The sequence below is a fragment of the Hemiscyllium ocellatum genome, chromosome 11 (assembly GCF_020745735.1).
Source record: "Hemiscyllium ocellatum isolate sHemOce1 chromosome 11, sHemOce1.pat.X.cur, whole genome shotgun sequence".
In the NCBI taxonomy this organism is placed as follows: domain Eukaryota; kingdom Metazoa; phylum Chordata; class Chondrichthyes; order Orectolobiformes; family Hemiscylliidae; genus Hemiscyllium; species Hemiscyllium ocellatum.
The window spans coordinates 76,968,852-76,986,301 of NC_083411.1; the positions used below are offsets into that span (position 1 = coordinate 76,968,852).

At 44.3% G+C, this 17,450-nt stretch overlaps 1 protein-coding gene across 2 annotated transcripts in view; it reads left to right on the forward strand.

The window, feature by feature from the left end:
* The first annotated feature begins 13,041 nt into the window (after positions 1–13,041).
* pcdh19 (protocadherin 19) overlaps positions 13,042–17,450 on the forward strand; it is a 125,205-nt gene continuing 120,796 nt past the window's right edge. For both annotated transcript variants that reach the window (XM_060832628.1, XM_060832629.1), the window contains exon 1: positions 13,042–15,816. In XM_060832628.1, the coding sequence (XP_060688611.1) occupies positions 13,351–15,816 (2,466 nt within the window). In that variant the 5' untranslated portion in view covers positions 13,042–13,350. The remainder of the gene's footprint in view (positions 15,817–17,450) is intronic.

Genomic DNA, 17,450 nt, shown 5'->3' on the forward strand with positions numbered 1-17,450 from the left:
AATCCCGAGGAAGATAAGTGAGAGTTTAAAAGGTGGTGGAACATTCATAGACTTTAGCAAGGAAAGGAGCTTCAGAGAGGAGCAGCAGTTTGTGAGGACAGAGAGATGAAATATTGTTTAAGAAGAGAGATGATTAAGCAAATTTGAAGGGGGAGAAAATATTATGAGTTGAGAAAATTATTAATAATATTGGCTAACATAGGAACAGGCAAAGGAATTTGGGTAATCAGCAGTTCAGTGGGAACAAAATCGAGGAGACAGGAGGAGTGTCTTATGAATAAAGTGTGCTCAAAGATGCAATAAGGGGTGATAGGAGAAAAACCAAAGAAGGGTGTGATTTCAGACCTAGGGTAGCAAAGATCTTTAGAGGAAATTTGTTCTTGCTGGCTAGAGAAGGATGGAAAACAACAGAAGCCATTGGTTGGATTGTCTTAATCCTTCTGCCAAAGTAGATCAGGGTAGCTCACAGTTATTGCTGAGGGTGAGAGTGGAAACACTATTTGGTTGAGGTTATGATTAGGAAGACAGTTTGTGGTGAAGAGACCATATATTTATTTTCCTCAATTATCTTTGAACAGTGGGCAGCATTACCAATGCAGAGTAGGACTGATAATGCCCATTTCTCCCAGTTTCGCCATCTCTGTTCTAATGATGCAATCTTCCACACAGCACATCATTTCCTTTCTCTTCAATCAAGGATTCCTTTGTATTGTGGGCAACAGGGTCCTCAGTTATGTATTTCCCATTTGTGGCACTTCACCTCTCACCTCTCGCCCTCCCTCCCTAAGCTGTGCTAGAGTTCCCCTTGTCCTCACCTTCCCCGAACACAGTCTTCAAGAAATCAAACTCTGCTATTTCCAGCTCATCCAATGTGATGTCATCACCAAACATACATTCCTCACTCCTCTCCTTTTAGGATTCTGAAGGAATTGCTCCTTGGTCTAACACCTTGGTGTGTTATACTCTGTGATGAAAAAGGGAAGGATGGATAACTGATTCCTGTGCTGCTACCATCTCTCACTTTCATTGCAGACAGCTTCCTAAATGTCCTCTCCTTCGAGATACAGATTGATGCCAAATTAAGAGATGACTGCTTTGTTCCTCAGTTAAGACTGTCCATTAAATTTTGGATTTGTTAGTTCTGGGGTTTGAATTCCCTGCCTGAGGTTCAGTCCCATCACAGTGAGTTTTTACACAGACAAAGCAAGACAAATCCAATGCCCTGTGACACAGTCTCCTGGCAGTCCAAGAGTCTCTCAGTGAGTCAAGGAAAACCCAAATTAGATGCCAGATTCTACTGGGTGAGTTACTGAGAGCAGGAGAAACATGTATGAGTTTCATTAAAATGGGAGACAGAATCAATTGACATAATATTGCATTTAAGTTTCATGCAAGTGGGAATTTATGGCAAGAGCCTGGCATGCAACCACCTGTACAATTCTCGATATCCAACTGCCATTTTGCCTACAATAGTGGACATAAAAACATTCAAGCAGAAATAGGGAATTTAGCCACTTGAGCCTGCTATAGACTATCTACCTCAACAAACTATTGTTATGCTACTTCCATATCCCTTGATGTAATGTGTACACCTTAATGACTAAGCTTGCACAGCCCTCTGGGGAACCAAATTCCAAAGATTCACCAACTTCACGGTGAAGGAGTTCCTTCTCATCTCAGTCCTTAATGGCTTGCCTGTTATTCAGAGACTGATTTCTAAGATGCCGACAAGAGAATCATCATTCTGTTCATCCCTTTGAGAATTTTGCAAGTTTCTTTGAGATTGCTCTCATTCTTCCAAACTAGAGACAGAGTCCCTGTCTCATCAGGTTTTCCTCACAGGACATTCCCAGAATCAGCCCAGTAAACATTCACAGCATTCCCTCTGTACCAAGTCTTTCTTTCCTTCAGCACATGGTCCAGAAATGCACACAATATTCCAGATGTAGTCTCACCAATGTTCTGTAGAGTTTTCTATTGTCATTCTATTGTCAAATGAGATTTCTTTGCTTCTGTATTCACATCGTCTTGCAGTAAAACCTAATATACTATTTTTCTTCTGGATTGCCTGTAGCACAGTGGTTTGTTTTTAAGGTTCTGATCAGCCTGTTCAGATATGTTAATATACACTGGAGCAGCTGGGACTTGAATCCAGGCCTCTTGGCCCAGGGGTAGGGACACTCCCATTACGCCACACGAACAACCTTCACCTATTAGTAGCATTCAATGACTTATGAACAAGGATATCTTTGTCCCTTTAGACATCAATTCTTTCCTATCTCTCACTATTCAAAAAATACTCCGCTCATTCATTTCTTCTACCAGAGTGGACAATCTCACCCTTGTCTATGTTATATTCCATCTGCAATGGTTTTGTCCACACACTCAGCCTGGCTAAATCCCCTTCAAGCTTCTTTGCGTCCTCCTAGCAAATTCACAATTCCAACTAATTTTGTGTCATATGCAAATTTGTGTATATTATACTTGCTCCCACATACAAGTCACTGAAACTTGGCATCCAAGCACTGATACCTTTTGTACCAGCCTACCAACCCAAGAACAGAGTCATAAAGTAATACAGCATGGAAACAGACCCTTCAGCCAACCTGTCCATGCTGACTAGATATCCTAAACAGATTTAGTCCCATCTGCCAGCATGTGACTTTCCTATTCAGAAACTCATCCAGATACCTTTTAAATGTTGTAATTGTACCAGCCTCCATCACTTCCTCTGGCAGTTAATTCCATACATGCACAACTCTGCATGAAGAAAGTTGCCCTTCAGGTCTCTATTAAATCGTTCCCCTCTGACCTTAAACCTTCACCCTATAGTTTTGGATTCATTCAACCAAAATTGGGAAAAAAACCCTTGGCTATTCACCCAATCCATGCTTCTCATGATTTTATAAATCTCTCAGCCTCCAACACTCTTTAGAAAATAGCCCTAGCCTTACCCTATAGCTCAAACCCTCCAATCTTGGCAACATTCTTTTCTGAACCCTTTCAAGTTTCACAACATCTTTCCTTTAGCAGGGAGACAAGAATTGAAGGCAGTAATCTAAAAAAAAGCCTAACCCTGTCTTGTACAGCTGCAATATGCCTTCCCAACCCCTAAACTAATGCATGACCAATAAAGGCGAGTGTGCCAAGTGCCTTCTTATCACCCTGTCCACCTGTGAATCCACTTTCAAGGAACTATGCACCTGCACCCCTAGGTTTCTTCATACAGCAATACTTCCAAGAACCTTATTAATTAACTTGCATAAGTCCTCCCCTAGTTTACCTTACCAAAATGCAAGACCACACACTTATTTAAATTAAACTCCATCCTTGGCCCATCTGGTCAAGGTCCCATTGTATTGTAAGGTAGTCTTCACCATTGTCCACTACACCACCAATTTTGGTGTCATCTGTAAAAGTACTAACCATACCTCCTATATTCATGACCAAATCATTTTGCAGTGGACCCAGCACCAAGCATTGCTGTAGACTACTGGTTACAGGCTTCTAGTCCAAAAAACAACCCTCCACCACCACCCTGCCTCCTACCTTCAAACCAATCATGTATCCAATTGGCTGTCTCTCTCTGGATTCCTTGAGGTCTAACCTTACCAAACAATTTACCATGCAGAGGGAATCAGTTTAGCTCAGTTGTCTGGGTCGTTAGTTTATAGAGCAGTGTGATGCCAACAGCACGGGTTCAACTCCCACCACCGGTTTGAGGTTACCATGAAGGATTCTGCTTCTCAACTTCATCCCTCGCTTGAGGACTGGTGGCCCTCAGTTTAAATCACCACCAATCTCTTCTCTCAAATGAGAGCAGCCCCTATGATCTGGTAAGACTATGGTGACACAACAATAATACCATGTGGAATCTTGTCAAACAACTTGCTAAAGTCCATATGTTCCCTCTTGAGAGAAGGGCAAGGCTGTTTAGGTGTAAGGAATGTTGGATGCCCCGAGAAATTGAGGCCTTGGTCAAGAAAAAGAAGGTGGCGTATGTTATATACACACAGCTAAGACTGATTCCAGCCTCAGGCAACTGTCTGTGTGGAGTTTTCATGTTCTACTCATGACTGGGTGGGTTTCCTCCGGGTTACCCGGTTTGCTCTCACAATCAAAAGACGTGCAGGATAGGTGGATTGACCATGCTAAATTGTTCATAATTTCCAGGTATGTATAGGCAAGGTGATTTAGTCAAGGGAAGTACAGGGTTATAGGGATCAGGTAGGGAGGTGGGCTGGGTGGAAGGCTCTTTGGAGGATTGGTACTAACTGAGTGGGCCAAATGGCTTGCTTCCACAGTGTTGGAATTCTATGCTTCTTTGAGTGAATTCCTCAAAGGGTTTAAGGGCAGTATACTCAAGAGGGAAATCATGATGGCAAAAAGCTGTTTGAGATATCTATGGCAAGGAGAATACAAAGAAATTCTACAATTACATTAAAAGCAAAAGAGTAACTAAGGAGGGGATATGACCCCTTAAATATAAACAAGGTTATGTGTTGAAACATAGGAGGCGAGTAAGGTACTAATCAAGTATTTTTCATTACTATTTACTGCAGAGAAGGACATGGAAGCTAGAAAACTTGGGAAAATACATAAGCGATATCCTGAAAAGTGTCCACATTGCCGAAGAGGAGATGCTGATGCCTCGAAATGCCTAAAGGTGGATAAATCCACAGGACCTGATCAGGTGAACTTAGAGGGAAGCTAGGAAACAGATTGTTGGACTTCTTGCCAAAATATTTGTATCATGATAGCCATGGGTGAGGTGCTGGAGGTTGGCTTGTGCGGTGCCATTATTTAAGAAAGGTGGTAAAGAAAATCCAGAGAATTATAGAATGGTGACTTGATGTCAGTGGTGAGTAAGTTGTTGGAGGGGATTCTGAGGGACAGGATACACATCCATTTACAAAGCATGGACTGATTATGGATAGTTAACATGGCTTTGTTAGTGGAACTCATGTCTCACTGACAGAAACTCTTGATGAAGACAAAGTACTTACTGTCAATATGGATTTCAGCAAGGCATGTGAAAAGCTCTCGCATGGTAAATTGGTTAGCAAGGTTAGATCACATCAAATCTGGGAGACCAAACTAATTGGATACAAAATTGTCTTGAAGCTAGGATACAGGGGGTGGAGGTGAGGGTTGTTTTTCAGACTGGAGGCGTGTGGCCAGTGGTGTGTGGCAAGGATTGATGCTGAATCCACTGCTTTTCATCATTTATGATCTATTATTTCTACTCTCTGCTTTTCGCCTATTGACAAATTTTCAATCCATGCTTGTTTAATTACCCTAATCGCAGGCACTTACATTTTGTTTACTTAACCCTTTTGTGGGACTTTATCAAAAACCGTTTAAAAATCCAAAAATCCTGGTGCACAACCACTGGATCCCCCTGATCAAATCTGTTGGTAACATCTTCAAAAAAACTCTATCAGGTTTGTCAACACGCGGCTTCTCCTCCATAAAATCATGTTGCAACTGTTCAATCAATTATTTTCGAAACATCTAGTAATCACATCCATTTTAATAGATTCTAGTAATAACTCTTCTACTGACATGAGGCTAATGGATTTGCAGTTCCGTGGTTCCTCTCCTTCCCTTGCAAAATGGCAGGGTTACCTTTGCAATCCAATTTGCACACTCCACACAACCCATTCCATTTCTCTCACCAAAAATACTGTCTGGGCTCCTGAATATTTCCATCATATGTTGTTTGGATTTCCAGTAATGTGTTTTGTGATTCAGATCTTGCAACGGATGGTTAAACCAATTGTCTGGCAAAAAAATTCTAATCTGCATTCCTTACACTTGAGTGCAAAGGTAAGTTATACCTGGGCAATGACTAGAATGGTAGTGTGTAATCACTTTAATAGGATAAGGAAGATGAAAGATGCAGAAGAAAGTGTGATTTATTGTTGCATATTGTCATGATGAATCATAGGCCAAAGGCTAGATAGTTGTGAATTTGAAAATGCATTGTGAAGAGTCTTGAAGAAAAGTTTTGTTTAAAATCAAGGATGTTCACTGAGAGAGAAAAAAATGATGGGGAGAGGTAAGGGGATATAGATGAAGAACAATATAAGGAAATGATCGGCGATTTCCTTACAAATGGGACTTATGCTGACAGTAACAATTCAGCATGGGGAAACAAGGTCAAGAGGCTGGTCATGAATATGGTTAAAAGTATTTATATGAGAGAAGGATTCTGATTTTAAAAAATTGCAATACAGCACGGTGGCACAGTGGTTAGTACTATTGCCTCACAGTGCCAGAGACCCGGGTTCAATTCCCGCCTCAGGTGACTGACTGTGTGGAGTTTGCACATTCTCCCCGTGTCTGTGTGGGTTTCCTCCGGGTGCTTCGGTTTTCTCCCACAGTCCAAATACGTGCAGGTTAGGTGAATTTGCCAAGCTAAATTGACCGTAGTGTTAGGTGAAGGGGTTAACGTAGGAGTGTGGGTTGCGCTTCAGCGGGTCGGGGTGTGGACTTGTTGAGCCGAAGGGCCTGTTCCCACTGTAACTAATCTAATCTAACTGTTTCTGTCAAAGAGAAGCTCATTGCATCATGAATCTTTCAAGATAGATCTCGCTAAGCGATCAAAAAGGATACATGCACATCAGTTGGTATAAATACGATAGCAAGCCTCAAGTAACATAAGAAGCTCCACTTCAATTACTACCCAAATGAAATATACATAGAGCTGAGGAACATGTTTACTTTCACCGTTCTCCTTGTGTGAGCAGTCTTCTCCTCTACCACTTTGGTCACCCTCTCATTGAACCCACAGGTAGGAAGAATAACTCTTGAAAACAAAAAGTGCTGGATATCACAACGGGTCTAGCAACATCCATGGAAAGAAAGCAAGCTAATGTTTCGAGTTCAGATGACTCTTCAAAAGGTTAGAAATATCATAGCATATTTCAACACATGAAGAGGCTGTTTAGACAGTCAAGTGTTTCTGTTAGTTTACTCCTCAAGCCATCGATTTAAATCTAATTCCTTTGCTCACTCCCTGCACTCCTTAACTTTTTAATTTTAAGCAACCATTTCAATTATTTATGAAATAATATCTAACCTCTACTTTAACTATGGCTGTGGCTCAGAAACCTGCATCTAATTATCTTCTCAATATGGATTATTTTTCTAATGTCTCCCTTGATTCTTTTTGTGATTATTTTAAATTTGTGACCTCTTGTTAACATCTCACCCACCATTAGGAACAATCTAATGGTAATTACCCAGCCATAACTCACTGTGAACAATTAGTCACTATTTTTACCATGAGCACAACTTCCCATTTAACAATGAACTGCAACCTGATAAGAGCTTTCACCTCTGCAGATTTTGCACCATTAGCCAAGTTTGATACTAACTAAACTTTCTGTGTGCAGGGACATGACACAGAAAGAAGGAACAGATTCAGGTTGAAACATTTGGGAGGAGCCTGGGCTCTTTAATAACATATGAGCCAGCACTATGGCTCACTTTAACCACAATTTACACTTCTTGCAATTTTTCGCAAAGCAAAAGTTGATATTAGCTGGACTACTGAAATACATAAATAGCAAATGTGCTAGAAGAGATTGGACATTTGAACATGAATTGTTGATAAATACAGAAGGAATCTATGATGTCTTTGGTAAGGGTGGATGATGCAAATTTTCCATATGCTACAGTTCTAAAGGAAAGAAATCTAGGGGCCTTTGTGATGAAGGGATTTAAGTAGGAATGTAAGACCAGAGACAGGCCATTTAGCCTTGAGCCTTTTCTACTATTCAACATTCAATCTGTGATGTGATGCCATATACCAGCTTTGCCCCATATCCCTTTATTCCTTTGAACTATTTTTGTTTCCCAATCTCACATGTGAAATAGAAAATGAACAAAATATTACAGAAGGAACACTCCTTCAGGTGGGCAGAGAACTGAATAGGGGAATGTGTTTATTGGTATGATCAGAATGTGTACTAGGGATATTACAAAAGGTGTTCAAGCAAATCCACTAAATGTTGTTAGGTTGGATGGTAATAGTTAAGATACAATGGTAGGATAAAAGGTAAACATAGAAAGGAAACATTGTTAGGACTGTGAAAGGAGTCAGATGAGATGAATGGAGTCACAAAAGAAGACATATAAACAAGGGCTTACAACTAAGGCAATATCTCAGATGACAAGAAAGGACAGTTCAAATGTTTTTGTGGGTAAATTGAAATCATCAGGTTAGCCATGAGACAAATTTAAAATTAGCCGAAGGGATGGTGGCTTTTACAGGAAGTGTTGTGGGAAGAAGTATAAGTAAGTTTGAAAGATAGTGAACTCGTAATATATGCTTACAGATTTTGACAGAAATGAAGAATGGGACAAGTCCAGGGAAGAATTACCAAGAAAATTTAATGAAATTGGAAGTACAATCAATTGTATTTTCCAAATTTGAATGCGAGCAGGAAACAGCTTCAAAACAGTCATCAACAAAACAGAGGATTGATCAAGGAGGAGATGTGAGCATGATTAGAACAAAAGATGTTCCACATCTCATACAAAAGGTCAGGCATAGCTGGAACCATGCAGACTTCTATAATAACATTCTAACTGGAGAAAATTAGCAAAATTAAAAGGATGGCTGTTGAGGCTAAGAACAAACATGGAAAAGCAGAATGGAGTGTGATAGAAGAGACTAGTTAGACTATTGGATTAGACTGAAACTTGAGGAGAGAGAATTGTAAAGTAATTGTATACCCAAGTGAAAAAGAAACAATTTAGTCCAAAAAATTTTAAATTATCAAAAGACCAGAGAGCTTTAGACGAGTCAATGGATATTAGGAGAAAATGAAAAAAGGAGATAATACAAAGGAGAAACTCATTGAAAGAAACAATTTATCAGGATCATCCTGTTACTATACTTTGACATGGAAATAGAAATGGTATCAGGAACACTGAATTTGGAGACAGTAAAGGTCAATCTCCTAATCAGATGATAGTTCAATTAAAGCTGTTGCTCAGTTTAACCTCACTTTCATAGCATCAGCATTCATTATGATGCTATATGTCAAGTGACTGTACAACTCTTGTGTTGACATGGAATTAGTAAAAGAGCTTGGTTGATGCATATCAAGAATAAGAATGCCAAAGTGTATGTAATTAGCAGCAATAGATTACAAAAGAATGGCACCAACACCACAATTAAAATAAGACTAATAGATCATAATAGAAAAGCAGGGATAACCTACAAATGGATAAATCAAAACAGAAACACTCTAGTTAATGGCTGTCAATCAGGCATTGCTTATTAAGACATTTTAACACAAAATAGCACGTTTAATCATTTAGGTAATAATGTGGTATAATTTATTTAAATTGTTGCAAAACATTTAATGCTTGTTTCAAACTGCAATAATCAATTTAGGAGACTACGCCCAGGTTGAATTCAAACTTTTCTCTAAAAAATTTGCACGCTAATTAAAAGTCCATTAGTACAGTAAAAGTTAAGCTTCCATACATTTTTCATGACTCATGAAAATTAAATCAGATGAATATTCATGTTTGTACAATGTTGTTATCACATACAGAGTTAAAACTGTCATAAAACTGCCTGCAGCACTGTGGAAAAAATTGAGAGTTTAGATTTGTGCACTGAGTTTTCAAGGGTTTTAAGATTATGCAGTGTAAGGATACTGCAGTTTTCATGTGTCATTCTAACCACTTACGCACTTGAAACCTTATCCAAAATAAGACTTCCTCTCTCTATTTAATCTTCCAACAGTGGATGACACTAAAGTATTCTCCAGTATTTTTTAAGGTCACCATAATATTCTGTAAAGTTTTTTTTGCTAAATCTCTGTCTTAACATAAATGTAAAATAAAGTGTCAGTGCTCTCCATGAGAGTTCAACATGTTAATATGTGCTTCAGCAAGCCTGAAGACAAGGAATCAACTTTCATTTTTTCTTAACACTTAATATCCAGTCAGCCTTCCCAAATCAGACAAAACGACAGGAATACGATCTCATAGTCCCAAAGAGCAACTTAGTTAAAAACCTAGGCAAAAAAAAAGACTGCAGATGCTGGAAACGAAATTCTGGATTAGTGGTGCTGGAAGAGCACAGCAGTTCAGGCAGCATCCGAGGAGCAGTAAAAGCGATGTTTCGGGCAAAAGCCCTTCATCAGGAATAAAGGCAGGTCTATTTAGCCTCATCATTCGTCAACAAATCTAACACGCAACGTTTTCTGCAGAACATAATTCAAAGCAACTACACTATTTAAATGAGGATATCTGACAATTAAGCCCATTGTTAGGACCCACCAGCACCTTAATTGCAAGTGAAAACAATGATTATATTAGCATGCGAGGCATACTATTATCATTGTACCACATACTGTTTCTTTAATCTCACTGCAGTGCAAAACAGGGGATGAACGGAAACACCACTAAATCTAGGATAGACTGTGCAATTGCTTTGTACAGAAGCCTTCTGCGTACAGAAAAATCCGTGTCACTTGGTAAATATTGATTTGAAAGTGAGAAGCCAGCCATCGACTCAATGGACACTGGGTGATCCTGGGATCAGCTGCACTTGTCCCCCCAATCGGGTACAGGGATTCCATTTAATTTTCCCCACTGTGTGGCGCTAGTGAGGTTCATTTCCTCCCACCCCCCACGATGTTCTCAATAGCTTAAGACGTCAGTCAACCAATCCAGGAGTTTTAGATTAATTGAGTATATTGTTCATTCCGCACGGGTTGACACTGTAGTCAAAAAGATCAAACGAATCTGATTGCACAAACACATGACCAAAGAATCAACACCATCGAGGCTTCCCTTTGCCCCCGCAAAAAAATCTTAATGTTGAAACCAGGGGACAAAGCTTCCTCGGTGTTCACATCGACTTTGTGCACAAACGGAACGAGAGCTTCTGAATATCATTGTGCCAAGATTGGAAGAACGCGCGCGTTTACTTTTCCAGCTCTGATTGCACATCGCGGAGATTTTACTTCATCACAGTTACAGTCAAGTAAAACGGTTCTGCCTATTCAGTATCATTCACACTGTACAGCAAGTGCCGACTCAGTACACAAACTGTTAACACCAGCAGCGCTCCCCACACTTTCCCTGATCACATAGCGCTCTGCAGTCTGGTAGTCTAGGGCGACTGTCTCAGTTTACATCAGTGCGTTTGGTTTGTTTGACTAACTCGATCGGATTTTTTTGCATTGGCATTCGAGATACCTTCATTAAAATCCCTACAAATTTACTAACACTGATATCTTCTTTAAGTGTGTGTGTGCGCGCGTTGTCGTTGGGGGTACTGCTACGCCTGAAGGGATGCAGCTTATTCGCCCCCAAAAAGGTTGGCGAATGATTAAAGGTGTTTGAGGGGCTGGCACGCAGCAGGGATCCTGCCCTTTTAATAAAATACTCTTCGCTTCGATCCACCCAGTGGTTTTGCAGTCATTGAAGTAACGCAATCGGGCTTTTGGATCTGAATTTGCTATTATTTAGCTGAGAAAGACAGCTTTGCATAGACATCCTATTTAGTTTCCCCCGGGGTAATATGATTCGGCTGACGCATTGTTGTCTATCGTTGAATGATTTAATATGAGGACCCATTACACCGTTGATCATTTTACCTGAATCGCTCCCTCCATTTCAATTCACCTAGGGGACTTTTAATGGCACGGAATCCCATTCAGACTATATTCTGATACTCAATCAAACAGAACAGGCGCCACTTCAGTTGTATTGATCACACAGTTCCGACAGAGGCGACCACATAATACCATCAAAGAACTCCATCCATGGTGTTTTCAATTTAAATAAACTCATTGAGCTTTGTGCAAAAACAACGAAACCTTGCCGGTTCATTTCGGTTGTAACTCGGGTGCAAAGTCAACCATTGACCAGGATTTTAATGAAATGGAACTGTGCCATTTCTGTCGGCAGATCCGAAATGCGGCTCTTTTGGTTACTTTAAAACAAAACGCTGTCTGCAAGGAACGGATTTTTCTCAAGAGAAGCGGCAAATTGATTACCTCCACTCACATTCGAAAACAAAATATCAATGTCGAAATAAAATTTCCCTTCCTCATCTCCCTCCCCTCTTCAAAAAAGTAACCTTTGTTCATGTAACAGAAAATGTGTTCTCGTCTAATGTACTTAGGTTAGGAAGAGATCTGCCTTCAATCTCTCCGATGTCCAAAAAATGCAATTTTTGCAGCAAAGGAGATGACTATACGACGCAAATAGGTACCGCCTCTGCTCTGTTGTAATTACGGTATTTAAACACAATAACAATTATACTGCTGCACATAGATTGATTCCTCAAATTACATCCGCGTTAATCCTCCACTTCTCACCCATCTAATAGAACTGTTTAAAAAGAAGTCTATTCGAAAGGGTACTACGTTTGCTTTCTTGTAAAAAGTAAAAAACAAAACAAAAACGGAATCGCTTTGAAACCGCCGTTTGGAAAATGAACGAAACAATTGTGTTCAATTTGGAAGCTGTGTACAACTTGATTTATTTTACACACGCGCGCTGTCACACACGCACACAAGAGTCCTACATACACATACTCCAACTCCCACACTTCGCATTTTGCACAAGCTCCACCTCTCATGTGAGGATCTGAGGAGTGGTGGCTCATCTCTTGGGTTCCTGGAAGTGTTCAAAAGAACTTGTCAATTTGCTGCTGTCGATCAATGCCGGCAGTTGGCTGCGATTGGCTGCAGTTGCGTGCCCGGTCCCGGGACTCCGCCGTGCCAAGCCGAGTCGCCGCGGCTCACTCGCTACTTTGCAATGGCAGCGGCGCTGAGAGCAGAGCTGCGGCAAGCCCCCAGTCCCACCTCCTGCTCCACACCGTTCCAGATGCGCCAATGTGTCTCCTGTCCACTGTGAACTCCTCTCGGAAAGGCGGCGGGGGGGAGGGGGGGCGCAGGCTGAGATCGCCAACTGAAATTAACCCTCCTGCTGCAACGTCTTGAGGAGGGGGGTGGGAAGTGGGGGGGGGGGGGGGGAAGAGTTCGACATGGTTGGTCGGTGAAGTGAGTGCTGTTGCAAAAAGGGACAGCGGAGGTTTCCGAGGGTGCATTGCAACGGTGGCAACTCGAAATCCCATCTCCTTTTGAAAGGGGAGGGATATTTTCAAGGTGAACTCAAAAGTGTTTGCGTGTCTTATTTATATTTTTCGTCCCTCCCTTTTTTTTTGCATCTCCGTTCGGTTTTGGCGAGAGGACCAAGTGTGAGGACCCAGAGAGAGAGAGAGAGCCTTCGCATGATGACTGGGAGCTGTGGGCAGTGAAATCCAGGGCATTTTATTTTTTTTATCAACAGGTTCCCTGAGCGGGGATGGGTTGGTTGCTAGCGCCGCTGTTCGCCCTGCTCCTGTGGGCTCGGGCTGCCGCCGCCGTGGTCAACCTGAAATACTCGATCGTGGAGGAGGAGAGAGCGGGCACGGTGATCGGCAACATCGCCAAGGACGCCGGCTTGTCCACCTGGGAGCAGACGGTGCCCCTGTTCCGCGTCCTCTCCAACTCGGCGCCTCACCTGGTGGAGATCAACCCGCTGACCGGCTTGCTGGTGACCAAGCAGAAGATCGACCGCGACCTGCTGTGCCGCCAGAGCGCCAAGTGCCTGATCTCGCTGGAGGAGATGGTCAACTCCATGGAGATCTACGTGATCAAGGTGGAGATCGTGGACCTGAACGACAACTCGCCGAGCTTCCCCGCCGAGCGGATCGACCTGGAGATCTCGGAGACGGCGAGCCCGGGCACCCGCATCCCGCTGGAGAGCGCCTACGACCCGGACGCCGGCCAGTATGGGGTGCAGAGCTACCGGCTCAGCCCGAGTGAGCTGTTCGCGCTGGAGATCAAGAGCCGCGGGGACGGCTCGCGCTTCGCCGAGCTGGTGGTGGAGAAGCCGCTGGACCGCGAGCGCCAGTCCCGCTACAGCCTGCAGCTGAGCGCGGTGGACGGCGGCGAGCCGCCGCGGGTGGGCAGCACCCAGCTCAACATCCGAGTGATCGACTCGAACGACAACTACCCGCGCTTCGAGCGGGCCGCCTACACGGTCAGCGTGCTGGAGAACGCGCCGCTCGGCTCCCTGGTCACCGAGCTGAAGGCGTCCGACCCGGACGAGGGCAGCAACGGCCAGGTCGTCTACTCGTTCAACAGCTACGTGCCCGAGCGGACCCGCCAGCTCTTCGCGCTCGAGCCCCGCACCGGCGCGCTCACCGTCCGCGGCGACATCGACTACGAGGAGGGCACCGTCTACGAGATCGACGTCCAGGCGAAGGACCTGGGGCCGAACTCCATCCCGGCTCACTGCAAGGTCACCGTGCACGTGGTGGACGTCAACGACAACGTGCCGGTGATCAGCCTGTTCTCGGTCAACAGCGGCACGGTGGAGGTCAGCGAGGCCGCGCCGCCCGGCTACGTGATCGGCCTGGTGCGGGTGTCCGACCGCGACTCCGGGCCCAACGGCCGCGTCCGCTGCCAGCTGCTGGGCGAGCCGCCGTTCCGCCTGCAGGAGTACGAGAGCTTCTACACGGTGCTGGTGGACGGCCGCCTGGACCGGGAGCGGCGGGACCTCTACAACCTGACGGTGCTGGCCAAGGACGGCGGCTCGCCCTCGCTGCAGTCCTCGCGCTCGTTCGGCGTCAGGGTGAGCGACGAGAACGACAACCCGCCGGTGTTCGCGCAGCCCGTCTACCAGGTGATGGTGCAGGAGAACAACACGCCCGGCTCCCACCTGCTCTCGGTGTCCGCCCGCGACCCCGACCTCGGCTCCAACGGCACCGTCTCCTACCAGGTCGCCCCGTCCCAGGTCAAGGACATGCCGGTCTTCACCTACGTCTCCATCAACCCGACCTCGGGCGACGTCTACGCCCTGCGCTCCTTCAACCACGAGCAGACCCGCTCCTTCGAGTTCCAGGTGCTGGCCCGGGACGGCGGGGCGCCTCCGCTGCAGAGCAACGCCACGGTCCGCGTGCTGGTGCTCGACGTCAACGACAACGTGCCGCTCATCTCGGCGCCGCCGCTGGTCAACGGCACCGCGGAGCTCTACATCCCGCGCGGGGTGCCCGCCGGCTACCTGGTCACCGTGCTCAGGGCGGACGACTACGACGACGGCGACAACGGCCGCCTGAGCTACGAGATCGCGGAGGGGGCGCGCGGGCACTTCCACGTGGGCGCGGCCAACGGCGAGATCCGCACGAGCCGCCGCTTCGCCGACGGCGCCGACACCACCTACGAGCTGGTGGTGGTCGCCCAGGACCACGGCAAGCCCGCGCTCTCCTCCACCGCCCTGATCGTGGTGTACCTGTCGCCCGCCCTGGACGCCCAGGAGTCCGGCGGCTCCCTCAACCTCTCGCTGATCTTCATCATCGCCCTGGGCTCCATCGCCGCCATCCTCTTCGTCACCATGATCTTCGTGGCGGTCAAGTGCAAGCGGGACAACAAGGAGATCAGGACCTACAACTGCAGGGTGGCCGAGTACTCCTACGGGCAGCAGAAGAAGCCCAAGAAGAAGGGCAAGATCAGCAAGAACGACATCCGCCTGGTGCCCAGGGACATGGAGGAGACCGACAAGATGAACGTGGTCAGCTGCTCCTCCCTCACCTCCTCCCTCAACTACTTCGACTACCACCAGCAGACTTTGCCCCTGGGGTGCCGCAGGTCGGAGGCCACCTTCCTGAACGTGGAGAACCAGAACTCGAGGAACGCCGCCGGCAACCACGTGTACCACACCTTCACCAGCACCCAGAGCTCCCAGCAACAGCCAGATCTCATCATCAACGGCATGCCACTGCCAGAGGTGAGTGCCCACCACCCACTCATGCTCCTAGAGAGGCTAGGAGGTCAGAGATGGCACCAGCCTCCCCCTTACCAATTCAGTGGTGACACCAGTTGGACCACTGTATCTTCTGCCTGAGACTCTTAGCAGGCCTGGCAGCATCCATGGAGAGAGGAAAAGCAAAAGTTGACGTTTCAAATTCAATGTGAATCTCACTTGCATTTGACGTTGACTCTGAAACGTTAACCCTCTGCACAAGTGCTGCCAGATCTGCTGACTCTCTCCAGCACTTACTGACTTTAATTCAGATTTCCAGCATCCGCAGAACTTTGCTCTTTTTATTTGTGATCACCTGAAACTTGAACTAGAGTTGGTGAGAAATGCAGTTTCACGAGAAAAAAATGTTACTGACAGCCTAGATTTGTTGAGAAATGTAGTTTCACAAAAAAGTTAATAACCAAGGCCAGAATTAGTGGGAAATGTAGTTTCACGAAGCAAAAAACACTATTGGCAGCCTGGAGTGGGAAATATAATTTCACAAAAAGTTACCAACAGAGAGCTTAGAGTTGGTGAGAAATGTAGTTTCACACACAAAAAAAGTTACTAACAGAGAGCCTAGAGTTAGTGAGAAGTGTAGTTTCTCAAAAACTATCAGTTGAACTACTTTTCAAAAATCTAGTACATTTACAAAATTATTTATGGCATGATTAGCCAGCAAGTGGCTGCTGATGAACCTGATTCAGCAAACCTACTGAATTCAGTGATCTGGAATGCACTGTTTGAAAGGCAGGAGGATGCAGGATGTGATTCAAAACATTCAAAACAAAAGATAAATGGCAGAGCAATGGGAAATAATTGGTTTAACTGGATTGCTCCTGAAAGAACTGCTACAGCATGATAGGCTGAATGGCCTTCTGTCATGCATCCTTTCTAGGCTTTTAGATGAGTACATCATTCATATTTTTGCAACTCATTTCACTTAATTTCACTGCGGTTCTGACTCAGAAAGCTTTACAGGCAAAGATAATCAACTGCATTGTAATATTTTGCAACCACCTATTCATTTTTGTTGTGGGTTTGGAAGTGATTTTATTTGTTCCATTTAATATTTTCAGAAGTCAATGAAAGAATGGGTATGATGAGTTGATGATGCAAAACTTTTAGTTATCGCTGGAAAAAGATACTTTTTGTCAGTGTCTTTTCTTAGCAATATTCAAGTTCAATATGACCAAACAACATGACAGCCCATACCTATGAAATAATTACACTGCCTGTCAAAATGAAGGCATTATGGGTTTGAGAAAGGGCATGTCGGTTAGACAACTTGGGGTACTTTTGGGTGTTTCAAGCCACTGGCTTAAACGTAGTTGTATTTTACACTTGTTAGCTGTTCATTTTGAGTTGTGAGTGGATACAAATTGGAGGTTGGAATTTAATAAGTGTCTAATCATGGATCATAAATATTACAAGGAATAGACGAAATGAATTAAATGTGATAAGAAAAGCATTTTTCTGAAAAAAAAACAGAAAATGAGACAGTTTGAAGTGAGTTCAGGTGAAGGTAAGCATCTTGTTACTGCAGTAAGAGAGCATTGAAAGTTACTGAAAAGAAGGACAGATTGATGTTTCTTATCTCCATTCTGAAAAGCAAAAAT